The sequence below is a fragment of the Phacochoerus africanus genome, chromosome 2, assembly GCF_016906955.1.
Source record: "Phacochoerus africanus isolate WHEZ1 chromosome 2, ROS_Pafr_v1, whole genome shotgun sequence".
NCBI lineage: Eukaryota > Metazoa > Chordata > Mammalia > Artiodactyla > Suidae > Phacochoerus > Phacochoerus africanus.
This window is the reverse complement of record NC_062545.1, coordinates 191,120,421-191,133,734: the sequence shown is the minus strand read 5'-3', so window position 1 is coordinate 191,133,734 and position 13,314 is coordinate 191,120,421. Positions and strand designations below refer to the sequence as shown.

Sequence of the window (13,314 nt, the reverse complement as noted above, 5' to 3'; positions counted from 1 at the left end):
GGAATCTTTGGTTACATAAAGAAAGTAGTAATTTCTAGGCTAGACAAGGAAAGCCCTTTTATTTAGGGGATTTGTCTCTAACAATGTAACAATATTGGTTCTTGCCTAGGGCAACCAGCCTGTGCTCACTGCCTCAGTCCCCACAGCTGCCAGCTCTGCAGGAAGCGCTGACAAGGATTAATTGGCTTTCCTGAGCCTCAAGGCTCAGTTCTGCTTCCCAGTTCCAAGGATCCCACAGGACTCTGCTCTCATATAATTTGCTAACTAGAAGGACTTTCTGTTTTCAAGAGTTCTATCTAATAGGCCCCATGTAATGTATACACATTTTCAAATTCAATTAACTAAACCTTGAGAATCTTTCAGGGTATCTAGCTCAATTTAAGATATGGGACATGACCACATTCAAAATATTTATATTATTGGTTACTTTTATGAGGGTTCTGACATGGTCCCATTTAAAATGTCTGATTTGCGCAAATGCCATTGTTCTTCTAGTTGGTAGTGTTTGTGGACTGTAACAAAGGAGTCCTTCCAATTTCATGCTGGGTTCTTTGAGCAAGCTAGTAAGGTGAGAATTTCATGAGTGGGAGTTCTTCCCAATTATTGATTCTATTTAGAGTCTCTTGAATAATGTAGATGAGATCTAGTCTATTCCCTCAATTATTACCATATATATGGGAAGCTGCTATTCTCTGTGACATCACCTAGAGGAGAAATACATGATTCTGTTGCACAGGTAAGGAAGAAGTAAAGGATTGTGTCCCATTATGGTGGCAGCCAATGGGTTTAAAAATCATAGACATTTGGAAGAGACTTCTGCTGTTGTCCCATCCAGTTTTCTACTAAATGCCGGTTCCTGCCTAGACAGATGCTGGGCCTCTTTCTATCTGTGTGCCCACTGGGATCAGAACACTCTTGTTCCTGAGAGGCAGCTCCATCCCGTTGTTAGATAACTTGAATTCCAGATCATTCTTTCATATAATAGATTTTAAAAGTCATCCTTGTAACTTGTATCAGTCAGTCTTAGTTTGTTCTCAGTAGCTGCATGGAATATCTGCTCATTGATTAATTGATTGGTCCATTCATTCTTTTATTCATTTTGTGTTGGGTGCCTACCATGTTCAATATAGTGTGCAAAACATGAGTCTCAAACTCCAGGAACTGACAGGTTAGCAGGAGATAACATGGGATATAGAAATTGTATGTCACATATGTGACACAAACAGTATAATTAAGCGCTACAGGAAGGGTGAGGGAGAACACTAGAAAGGAGTCAGGTCTCGACAGGTGTGGTCAGCAAATTCATCTTGGAGGAGGTAGCATTTAAAGCTGTTTACCAGAGTTCCTGTTGTGGCTCAGTGGTAACGAACCCAACTAGTATCCATGAGAATGTGGGTTCAATCCCTGGCCCTGCTCAGTGGGTTTAAGGATCCGGCATTGCTGTGAGCTATGGTGTAGGTCACAGTCGTGGCTCAGATCCTGCATTGCTGTGGCTGTGGTGTAGGCTGGCACCTACAGCTGCTAGTTGACCCCATCCTAGGAACTTCCATATGCCACAGGTGCAGGCCTAAGAAGAAAAATAAATAAATAAAACTGTTTACCTTTAATAGCTTGAGGTTGAAAGGTGGGGATTTGGATGTGGAGACTGTAAGGATTAAGTTTTAGAGAAGTGATGGGTAGTTTGTATTGGCCAGAGTTTGTGAAAGACAAGGCTAAAAAGGCTGGCAGAGTGTGAGATTGTGAAGGGCTCTGTATGTGTTGAATGGAGGGTAAATGAGATGAGTAGTGGAAACGGGGCTATGAGGCCAGTTGACATTTACACTGTCTCAGATGCCAGACTGCAGAGTTTAAGGATTATCCAGTGAAGCAAGGCAGAGCCCTCGGGCCAACTGCTGAGCAGGTGGCAGTTGTGTTTAGTGTGATAGCTGGTGACAAGAGACATTGGGCTGTGAGGGCTATGTAACATGCCTAGTATAGGTGTTAAGGGTCAGGGACCCTGTGGTGGCCCCTGCATTCGAAGCATCAAGTGAGAGTTGAATGCTAATGACTGTGACACAGCCCTGGAAACTATGCTGTCTATTCTCCAGGAGAGCATCCCTTCCCCATTCCTCACACCTCCAGACTATTTATATCCAGCGACAAACCCTTCCTTACTCTCTGATGAAAAATTACTTATTAACATGTAGAAGTGGTTCCAGGTAATTGTGGAAAAGAATCCCAGGATCCAAATGTCTGAAGTGAAATATTTCAGCATTCACTTCCCTGCCTCCAGTGAGGTCTCCATGTAGGCTAAGCCAATATAACGGAAGAAGCTTTGAATATCCTTTAGAATATATATGTGTGTGCACACATGAATTTAAATGTAATAGCTTTTTCTTTGGTCATCTGTATGTGGTAGACAGTAAGACCCATCATTACTACTATTACTGCTGTTATTGAGTTTGTTTTTGTTTTTGTCAAACTTGAAAAGCAAGGCTGCCATATGCAAAGGAAGTATAATTAGAAGACAAACCGAAATGAACCGCTTTGAACTGGTCACTTTGAACTTTTTTGTTGTTTACAAAGTTAGGCTACTTGCTGAATAAAGTGAACGTCACTAGCAATTAGGGGAATGTTTCAACCTGTCTTCTCCCACATTCTGTTATTTATTCTTCATTCTACACTTAAAAATTACTCCTTTAATTTTGCAAATATTTATTTATTGAGTACTTACTATGTGCCAGGCCCTGTTCTAGGTTTTTTGGGCTATGTTAGTGAATCAAACTATCAAAGATTCCTGCCTTCATGGAGCATACCTACCAAGGGGGGACAGTCAACAAATAATGAATAAATAAGTTAATCATATAGTATATTAGAAGGAGACACGTGCCACAGGAAAAAGAGAAAGTAGAGAAAAGTAGGAGGGAACAGGGTTGCCAGGCAGTGTGGGGCAGGTTGCAGTCTGAGATAGAGGGGTCAGGGTCACCTTTCTCACAGTGACATTTGAGCAAAGACTTTATGGTGGGAGGTTAGATCTGCAGGTATCTGCATGGAGAGACTGCAGTGGTGCTGAGGCAGAAGAGTGCTGGAAGTGAAGAGGCTCTGTGCTTTGCCATCTCCCTTGTACTAACAATGGCTCATGCAACCAGGAAGAAAGCTAGGAAAAGACAATAGCTAAGTTTATTTGTAATAATCTTGATTCAAGATTACTTTAAAAAAAAACCTCGCAACCTGATTTAAGGAGGTACAAAGGACATGAGGGGAAGTTTTCTGACTCTTAGACTGCTTGGGTTTGATCGCTGGCTCTACCACTGTCTGCCTGGGCAGTCTTGGGTGTGTCCTTCAGCCCCCTGTTCCTCAGCTTCCTCATCTGTAAAATGAGGCTAATTATAGTACCTAGTTTCTAGGATTGCTTTGATGATTAAATGAATCTTATTATTTAAAACTTGGAACTATTCTGACACAAAGTAAGCTATTAATATTATTATCAAATATTAGCTATTAATATGATTATGCTACTGTTACTACTTTTATTACTTTTATAAATTAGTGCCCTAGGCTGGAATATTCTTTGATTGCCTCTTAAGGGCTGAGTCTATGTGTGTGTTTGTGTGTGTGTGTGTGTGTGTGTGTGTGATCTCCTGAGAGTGTTGGGCTTAATTTAGAAAATAGTTTATCTTACTGCTTAGCACGTGATAAGGCATCAATAAATGTTAGTTTTCTTCCTCTCTGGTAGTATTTTACAGCACAGAAAAATAATAGAGTGTTTCCTTCTGCTTTCTATTAATGGATTTTTTGCTGGCCTATGAGTGAAATGAAGACCAGGTGAAAACATTCTATAGACTCAAACTTGGAAACTTGTTTTGCCCTAGTCACCACCAGTGGAACCATGAGATTCCCAGTGGGTCATTTGAATATCACTGGAAGGCGAAGGATGGGCAGTGGTGGGTAACTGAGGAAGAAGACAAAATGAGGGGAAAACTGAAGAAATAGGGAAGCGGTCCATTAAGGTGATTCCACTTTGCAGTAAGGCCATCAGAACACTAGGACTTTCTTTCTCTGAGGACCTTTAACAAGAGAAGGGATGACATCAGTCCAGGAAGAGCAGGAGTGCCTGAATGAAAGGGCTGCACCAGAGGGTCTCTTGAGCAGCTTTTATTCCCAATACAAATCTGAATTAGTCTGTATTTACATCTCTGTTTAAAGAGTCATTTATACTTTATTGTTATTATTATTATTGTCTTTTAGGACCACACCCGCTGCATATGAAAGTTCTCAGGCTAGGGGTCAAATTGGAGCTGTAGCCGCTGGCCTATACCACAGCCACAGCAACGCTAGATCTGAGCTGCATCCGCGACCTACACCACAGCTCACAGCAATGCTGGATGGATCCCTAATGCACTGAGCAAGGCCAGGGATCAAACCTGCATCCTCATAGTTGCTAGTCAGATTTGCTTCTGCTGAGTCATGATGGGAACTCCCTAATACTTTAGCTGTAAAGAAGGCTTCTGTTGAATAATACCAAGTAAGAACGAGTAGCTGTTTTTTGAGGTAGTAGATATTGAGAAGGAACTTTCTAGTCCTCTGAGGTCTGTCCCCAGCTTCTCTGGGTGTGGCAGCTTATGTGAACCTTTGTAGTCTGCTGCCAGGAAGATACTAGTGCTGTTCTCTATCAGGGAGACAAAAAAAGCAACCTGAGAGTGTCCTGGGGGAGCTCTGAGGTCCTGAGGAGAAGGGATGCTGTGTCAGCAAAGACCAGGGTGGGCAGTGGGTGAAGCAGGAGAGAGTGAAGCCAGGCACCCACTCACTGTCTGCTGCTTTGACTCATAGGTGCGGCAGATGTCTCCAGGGCCACGGATCATACCTTTGCAACAGCGGCAAGAGATGGGGGAGGAGTGTGTTACACGTCTCTAATTTCTGACATTTGTTACCCACCTCGGGAGGATTCTACATATTTCACTGGAATTCTTCAGAAGGAAAATGGCCACATCGCCACTTCAGAGAGCCCTGAGGAGGTGCGTACCACTAGACCATCCTTCCCAGATGTGCCTGTGACAGAGCCTCGTGGCTTCTTTAGTTCTGATTCTGGGATAGAAATGACTCCCGCAGAGTCCACCAAAGTGAGCAAGATCTTAGCAGACCCCATAGACCAGATGAAAGCAGAAACCTGTAAATACATTGACATAACTAGGCCAGAGGAGGTGAGCGATCAGGAGCAATGTCACCCCAAGGTAGAAGAGAAAGACTTGGACCTTAAGAATAAGGACACTGAAATCTCAGACCAATCCGAAGAGGCCCGGGAAGCAGAGAAACCAACTCCTGTGGAGGGAAAAATCCTCAAGGACCATTTATTTGAAGAATCAACATTTGCACCGTATGTAGACGATATCTCTGAAGAACAGCACAGTGCTCCTGTGGTCACTGCCCCTGTCAAAATCACGCTGACTGAGATTGAGCCTTCTGTCGACACTGCTACCCCAGAGAAGACCCCCGAGAAACAAGATATCTGCCTGAAACCAAGCCCTGACACAGTCCCCACGGTCACCGTCTCAGAGCCTGAGGATGACAGCCCAGGATCCGTCACTCCTCCGTCTTCTGGGACAGGTAAGGGAGTGGGCGTTCCCGACCCTGGGACAACCCAGCATATGGAAATGTGAACATTAAGAAATGGAGATTTGCTTTCCTAAATCTCAAATTTAACATGTAACTTTTTCAGTCTGGTGTCCATTGTACAAAGATTGACATCTGGGATCTTTTTGAAAAAGTCCTATCTGGATCTTTTTAAAAAAGTCCTATCAGATTTGCTTTGTAAAATGTTTCTTTCTTCCTTTGAGGGAAGAAGTTAAGATAACACACACTAGAGACATTAAAATCCTCCTGTGGCTCTACTGTCCAGACAGACCGACCAGACTGACCAGACAACTAGACCTGGGTTAGCTCTCCTTCCTGACCTCCAGGCATCGTGGAGAGAGCACCTTGACAGTTCTCAGACTGGCTGGGCTACCTTGGATGGGCCATTTAACATTCCTGGCCCCAGTTCCAAGTTCGTACAACGAAGCGGAGTAGGGTGGATTTTAGGTCCTTTTTTGGGGAGAGGGGATGGGCAGTGGGAGTAAACCTAAACAAGGGGTCCCCCCCCTTCAATCTCAGCACTGCCATTTTCATCTTTTTACTTTATTGAAGTTCTGCATACAATTTTATTTTTTAAACTGAAGATTCTGTTTGGTTAGAATATGAAACGTTCCAAATTCACTAGGCTATGATCTTTTGCACTTGAACCTTCTACTCTGACTCAAGGCAGGGTGTTGTTAAACCACGTCAACATGTCCTCTCAAACACAAAGGAGACCTCCCATACCCGAGTGAAAGGTCAGAGCTTCCCCACCCACGCTGTGCCACCATCCTGGGTGGGGTGGTGGGAGTGGAGTCCCTATACCTCTACAACTCTCACATGCGCACAAGGCATTAGGATGAAGAGGACAGTGAGAGGTCCTTGCATCTTCCTCTGCCTCCTATGACGCTACCCAAAAGTAATGTAGAAACCTTTTGATTTTCAAAAAGCAGTTTTCAGCGCCTCAAGTTAAAAAGCATGTACTAAATTCTTAAAACAGAGCTAAAACTTTATAATTAGGAGTGATTGGTCTAAATCCTGATGATGCAGTAAGTCCAGGTGTTAGAACAGAGTGTATTTAATGGTGGTCCTTCCTGTCCTGTTTCCCTAAAGATTTGAGCATCAGTTCCCCCTCTCCGACCTTCCCCAACCTTACCTCACACTCATTAAACTATAAATACAGCTCCAAGGACCTTAAAAGTTTCACTGCACCAAGTTCCTGATTTTCAAATTCATTTCTTCACTTAAAGACTATCTACACACTTTCTTTTGGTCAGGCACTCAAATAGGCACTGGGGATGCTGGAGTTGAAAAGCAAACAAAAACCAGTCCCTTGGAGTTCCCGTCATGGTGCAGTGGTTAAAGAATCTGACTAGGAACCATGAGGTTGTGGGCTTGATCCCCGGCCTTGCTCAGTGGGTTGAGGATCCGGCATTGCCGTGAGCTGTGGTGTAGGTCGCAGATGCGGCTCAGATCCCGTGTTGCTGTGGCTGTGGCTTAGGCTGGTGGCTACAGCTCTGATTAAACCCCTAGCCTGGGAACCTCCATGTGCCGTGGGAAGCAGCCCTAGAAAAGGCAAAAAGACAAAACAAAACAAAACAAAAACCCTCGAAAAAAACCCCCCAAAACAGTCCCTGCCTTCCAGTGGGACAGATGACCAGGGAAACAGTCACACTCCAGTGTGACTTATCCCAGCTGACATGGTAGGGACATATCTGTGTAAAAATATTCTTGTGGTCTTTCTGGCAAGTATGTAAAACACTTGTGTTATTCCATGTCATAAACGTACTGACACTCTGAAGATATAAGCTACATTATCCACTCTGTTTACAGAGTTGTCTGTTGGTCAGCACAGAAGAACTTCAGCCAGTCTTCAGGAAGAATGAAAGACCTCAGCATGTTTCAGGCCATTTACATGACACATACCTTATGTGAAAATTACAGTTTACATGGTTTATTAAGTTTTTATAATAAAACTTAATACAAGGTTCATTAATTATGATGTAATTTTCTTTTGTCTTTCTTCAGTAGTCATGGCTCTTTGGGGTTCTGGAGCATCTTCAGAAGTCGATAGAGTCATATTGACATTCATGATCTTGGAGTTTAATGATCTTTGGGTGCCCACTTCATAGCATGGGGTTAAGAAAATGGTTTTCTCTGCAATTCCTCCAAATAAACATTCTAAGCCAGGTTTGTTTAAGAAAGAGACAGTCCCCTGTCCCATTACACAATTACCTCCCATGTTCAGCTCCTCTCTCCACCACACCCCACATCATAACACCTGAGTCATAAGATGACACATAAGAATAAAATTAACGGGAGACATAGGAGGAGTCAACTTGCCATTGAGACTTTTCTCCCGTTCTTTTTATCCCAAGAGGTTACCCTAACCCCTCCCCATCTTGTGTGTTCTTGGCACCATTTGACACTCCACCCATAGACAGTGGAGGATTTGGGCTTTATCACTTCTGTTGAGTCTTGATTCATGCTGCTATTTCCAACAGGTGAGATATACACCAGGAGTTACATATAATCCTACATAGAAACTGAGGGAAAAGAAAATAAACTAAACAAAAGGAATTCAGTTTATTATTGTTTGATAAGTAAGGAAATTATCAACTAACTCTGGGAAATTCTAGTTATATGAATTATGCAGCAGTAGGAATTTTAATTTAGAACAGTTTTAGCCACAGATCCTAAAGCTTAAGCAAAGAGGCTAATATATATGCTTCCTTCAATTCTAATAGATTATTCCATTTTGTAACTTTCTCCAACATAATTATTTTCATTATGTTAAATAATATACTCTGAGGTACAGAGACAAAAATTCTTACACCTTAAATATTGGAAGTTTCTCCTAAGCAAAGATCAGTCATGATTACTACAAGTGTTCTAGGAACATACAGTAAGTGCCCTGATGCACCAGACAGTTAACCTATCAGCAACATGTTGTTTCTGAAACAAACACCCAGAAGTGTGTTATGGTGGTCATGGATATTCTTTGAGGTGTTATCCTCAGGAAGGTCATCATAAACCTCAGCTTCCCTTAAAGAGAAATAAACAGTAAAAGGTAAATCAATTTAAACCCTTTGAAAACTACTGTTGCTATTTCCTTGCATTGATGTGATTCTCTGACCCATTTTGAAAATTTATTCTTTTATTCAAAAGTACTCACTAAGGGACTTCTGTATGTCAGGCGTGTGCTGGACATCAGCGACATTATAGTAAGCCAGATGTCTAAAGTCCCTGACCTCATGAAGCTCACCTGCTGGTGAGAGAAGATGATCAAAGGAAACACAAATAAATAGTGTAATTTCATGGCGTGTGAATACTGTAAGAATGTTGAGTGTGAGAGGGTCAGTGATAGCCTCTCTGAGGTGACACGTGATTTGAGATCTGAATGAGAAGAAGCCCACAGTTCAAAGAAGGGGGTTAAGAGTAGCCCCAGGATGGTACAAAGGAGCTGGGAGAAGTATGGCAGAGAACAGAGTTGGAGAGGTAAACAGGGACCATATCACTAGGGCTTTACATGCAAGAATAAGGAATTTGAATTTTGTTCCAGATGCAATGTTGGAAACCATTGGAGGGTTTTAATCTGAGAAGTGATGTTGTTTACTCATTATCCTTTCACTTTCACTTAACAAATATGTACTAACCATTTCATCTACGCCAGTCATTGCTCCATCATTTCTGGAGATGCAATGATGAAATACAACAAGGCTCCTGCCTGCATGGAATTTGCCTTTTAGTTAGGAAGACTTACATACAAATAAACAAATATGTAATATAATATCAGGTAGTTACAATGATTATGAAGAAAAATAAAGCAAGATAGAGTATAAGAGAGTGATGGGGTGGTAGTAAGGAAATGATGGTTTTCAGCAGAGACCTGAGTGGAGTGAGGGAGCAAGCTGCATAGACAGTTGAGGAAAAAGTGCCAGGCTGAGAGGATAGCCAGTGCAGACCCAGAGGAGGAAATGTTCTGTGTGTTCAAGGAGCAGCTGAAAGGTCAGTGTGGCAGGAGTGGGGAGAAGGAAGGGAAGAGTGACAGGATCAGACTAGTGTTTTCAAATGATCCCTCTGGATGATGGGTGGAGTGAAGGGGAGACCTGAATGGCAGCTTGGTTCACAGTTAGACACTGGCATCTGTGACTTGGTAGACTGGCCCATGTTCATCTTCCATTTTATCCTTCTGGATTATATCATCATAATTAGCAGCAGCAACAAATGCATCTCCCCATGTGGGGTGTTCTAACCTTCTCAGTTTCTATATTTTATTTAATTTTTTTTGGTTTTGTTTTAGGGCTGCACCTGAGGCAAATGGAGGTTCCCAGGCTAAGGGTTGAATCGTTTTCAATGACTGTTTCTAGCTTTGCTGTGTTAGTCCTGACACATAACCAGTATCTTTGCTAGAGGCCCATAAGTTTTTAACAAGGGTAGGAGAACTTCTGTTTTGTTCCAGATGTTTTCCTGATTCCTCCTAGCACTTTGTTAAACTTTTAGTTCCCTTTAAGAATTGAGAGCAATGTCTACAATATCTGCTGAGTCCCTTTTTATTCATAATAAGGATGATGATTTTTAAAGTAGTACCTTTACTTGCCCAAGCTGAAACTTATGAGGCCCTTTTCTCTCATCCCCTACAGCTGTCCAATACCATCCTTACTCCTGAGTAAATAAAGCAAGATCCTCATACTTTTTGTTTCTGAATATTCTAACACAGTGACTTTCAGCTAGAAGTAGCGTTGCCAGATAAAATATGGGTATTTCATGGGGTATATTTATACTACAAACAATTCATTATTTATCAGAGATTCCTTTTAACTGGGTATCCTATATTTTTATTTGCTAAATTTGTCAACCTTAACTGAAGGAGACCTTTAGAGTCACCCTTGGAGTTACAAAATACAGATGCCTAAGCCTTATCCAGACTTATTTTTACTAAGTCAGAATTTCTGAGGGCAGTTGTGAGCCATATACCTGATTAAGAACTGCTGTCCTAAATATTTGAGCTAGTCCTTACTGTTAGTCAAGTACCTGCTGTGTGCCAGGCACTGCACTAGGTTCTGGGGATATGATAGCGAACAAATGCCTTGCCTGCCCTTTGCCCTGATGATGCTTTCAGTCTGGGGTCAAGGAGGATGGGAGAGGGTAAAGAGACATGTTAATAAAATCATCACACAAACAGATACAAGCTGCCCACAGGCACCTGGTTGTGCATAATGTGTGGGTACCACTGTGCCTCCTGAATGAAGCAGCATCAGGCTGGTTTGCACACAAGGTGGGCCACCCTGAAGGGTCATTTATGACCTTATTAGCCCAATATCCTGCCTGTCAGCTTTGTGGTCTCCTAGGAATGACATACAAGTAGGAGTTTGGTCAGTCCAAGAGGTTTAGGTGGTTAGACAGAAGCTGCCAGCATGAAGTTGGAAGGATGTTATAGAAAGGAAAGAAATACCCAAGATAAGTATTTTCTTCTCCCATCCCATCAAAACAGCTCACTGTTCTGACTTCCATGTTTCTGTAGATGGAATTCCTATTCGCTATACTCACCCAGACTCACCATTTCTGAGTGATCTTTGGCACACCATTTCTTTCTCACTTGCCACCTGAAGTAGACCCAAAGTCTGTGGTTTCTCTCTCTTCAGTGTCTCTTGAATTCTCCTGTCTTCTCCATCTGTGTGGCTACCATAACTCATTAGATTGTCATAATTCCTCCTCTCAGCTATTGAAGTATCCTCTTAGTAGGTCATCCTCCTTCTAGTCTTTATTTTCTAAGTTCATCCTAACCCTTTGAGGACCCACCAGAGCCTACCTAATAGAATGTTGACTTTAAACTAGCTTCCAGGGATTTTGATGATCAGGGGCTTGCTTAACTTTCCAGTCATACGTGGTCTTTTGTTACCAGCTTATTTCACTTAGCATACAGTTTTTGAGGTTTAGCCATGTAGTAGCATGAATGAGTATCTCATTCCTTTTTATGGCCAAATAATATTCCATTGTATGGATATATCATATTTTATTTATTCATCCATCAATTAAGGGACATTGGATTGTTTTACTTTTTTGGCTGTTCTGGATAATTCTATTATTAACATTGTATATAAGTTTTTGTATAGATGTAGGTTTTGAATTCTCTACTTAATGCATGGACTTTCTTGGTCATATGGTAGTGCTAAATAGTTGAGTAACTGCCAGACTGTTTTCCAAAGCAGTTGTTCCATTTTCCATTCCCACCAGCAGTGGACGAAGGTTACAGTTTCTCTATATCTTTTCCAACACTGTTACTCTCTGATTTTTTTGATTCTAGCAGTCCTAATGGGTTCAAAGTAGTAACTCATTGTGGTTTAGATTTGTACTTTCTGGTGAATTATGATGTTGAACATATTTTCATATGCTTTTGATCATGTATAAATCTTCTTTGGAAAAATTCTATTCAAGTCTTTTGCCTATTTTGAACTGGGTTATGTGTCTTTTTATAATTGTGTTGTAATAATTTTTAATATAGTCTAGATATAAGTCCCTTATAAAGTATATGATTTGTAAAATTTTCTCCCATTCTTCAGATTGTGCTTCCATTTTCTTGATGGTGTCCTCTAAAGCACAAAAGTGTTTAATTTTGATGAAGTCCCATTTATAGATTTTTATTTTGTTGCTTATATTTTTGATGTCATGTCTAAGAAACTGTTATATATAGTTCAACATTACAAAGATTATTTCTATGTTTTTTTCTAGGCTTTCTGGTTTTAGCTCATCTATTTAGTTTGGATCCACTCAGAGTTCATTTTTACATGTGACATGCAGTAGGGATCCAGCTTCATCCTTTTCCATGTAGTTATCTATTTCACTTTTCCTCTCCCTCTCATTCTCCAAAATATAATTTACCTTGTCTCAGACCCCACCACCTTTTTGAACAGATCTAGCACAATATAGTGATAAACACATGGAACATGAAGACTTGAATTCAAATTTAAGCCAAATCATTTCTAGCCATGTGGTTATATCATTCAGAATCCTGTCAGGAAGCAAAGGGACACACTCAAAGGTTGTAACCGGAGAAGGTTTAAGAAGTGGCTACTTACAGATGTGTAAGACAGTTAAGAGAACCAACAAAAGACGGTAAATCACTCAAGGACTGGGAACATTGGATCTATTAATACCCACCCCCAGAGGAGGAAGGGGAGGGAACAGCACTCCCAAATCCTGCCAAAACCTACAGCTTCAGAAGCAGCAAGATGTATAAATACCCAACATTTCCCTCCTCCCACCCCTTCTGTTATTCCTATTGGCTGAAAACAACCAGAAACCATAGGGGAAAGTACTCCAGGCAATACCTTCCATGTAGGTCAGCCTCTCAGAACAGAGAACAGGATAGAGAAAGACAGGAATTAATCCAATGCAAAGATAGAAAAACCAGCACAGGGGTCTTGGACAAGTCACTTAACCTATTGCCATTAGACTCGAAGCGCCATATATGAAGTGCCTGTAAGCAGATGCTCAACAAATGGAGCTGTGACGATGCTGCCACTGGAAGTGTATAGACCATTCCTCCATCCCCTCTACTCCTTGTCTTCTCCCTCCTCCATATGAACTACCATTGAGAAGTAATGTGGCTTCTACACTTTCATGCTATTTGAAATCAAAGAACTATGTGTACCAATTATTAAGAAACTAACATATTAAAATAGTGTTTAGGGTCATGCAGTTAATCTTTTTACACATGAATTG

General features: G+C 41.4%; 1 protein-coding gene across 1 annotated transcript in view; it reads left to right on the top strand.

Moving 5' to 3' along the window:
- Window positions 1–13,314, top strand: part of RTN1 (reticulon 1) — a 225,811-nt gene that overhangs the window by 100,610 nt on the left and 111,887 nt on the right. The window contains exon 2 of the mRNA XM_047767460.1: window positions 4,810–5,583. Within this exon, the coding sequence (XP_047623416.1) occupies window positions 4,810–5,583 (774 nt within the window). The remainder of the gene's footprint in view (window positions 1–4,809; window positions 5,584–13,314) is intronic.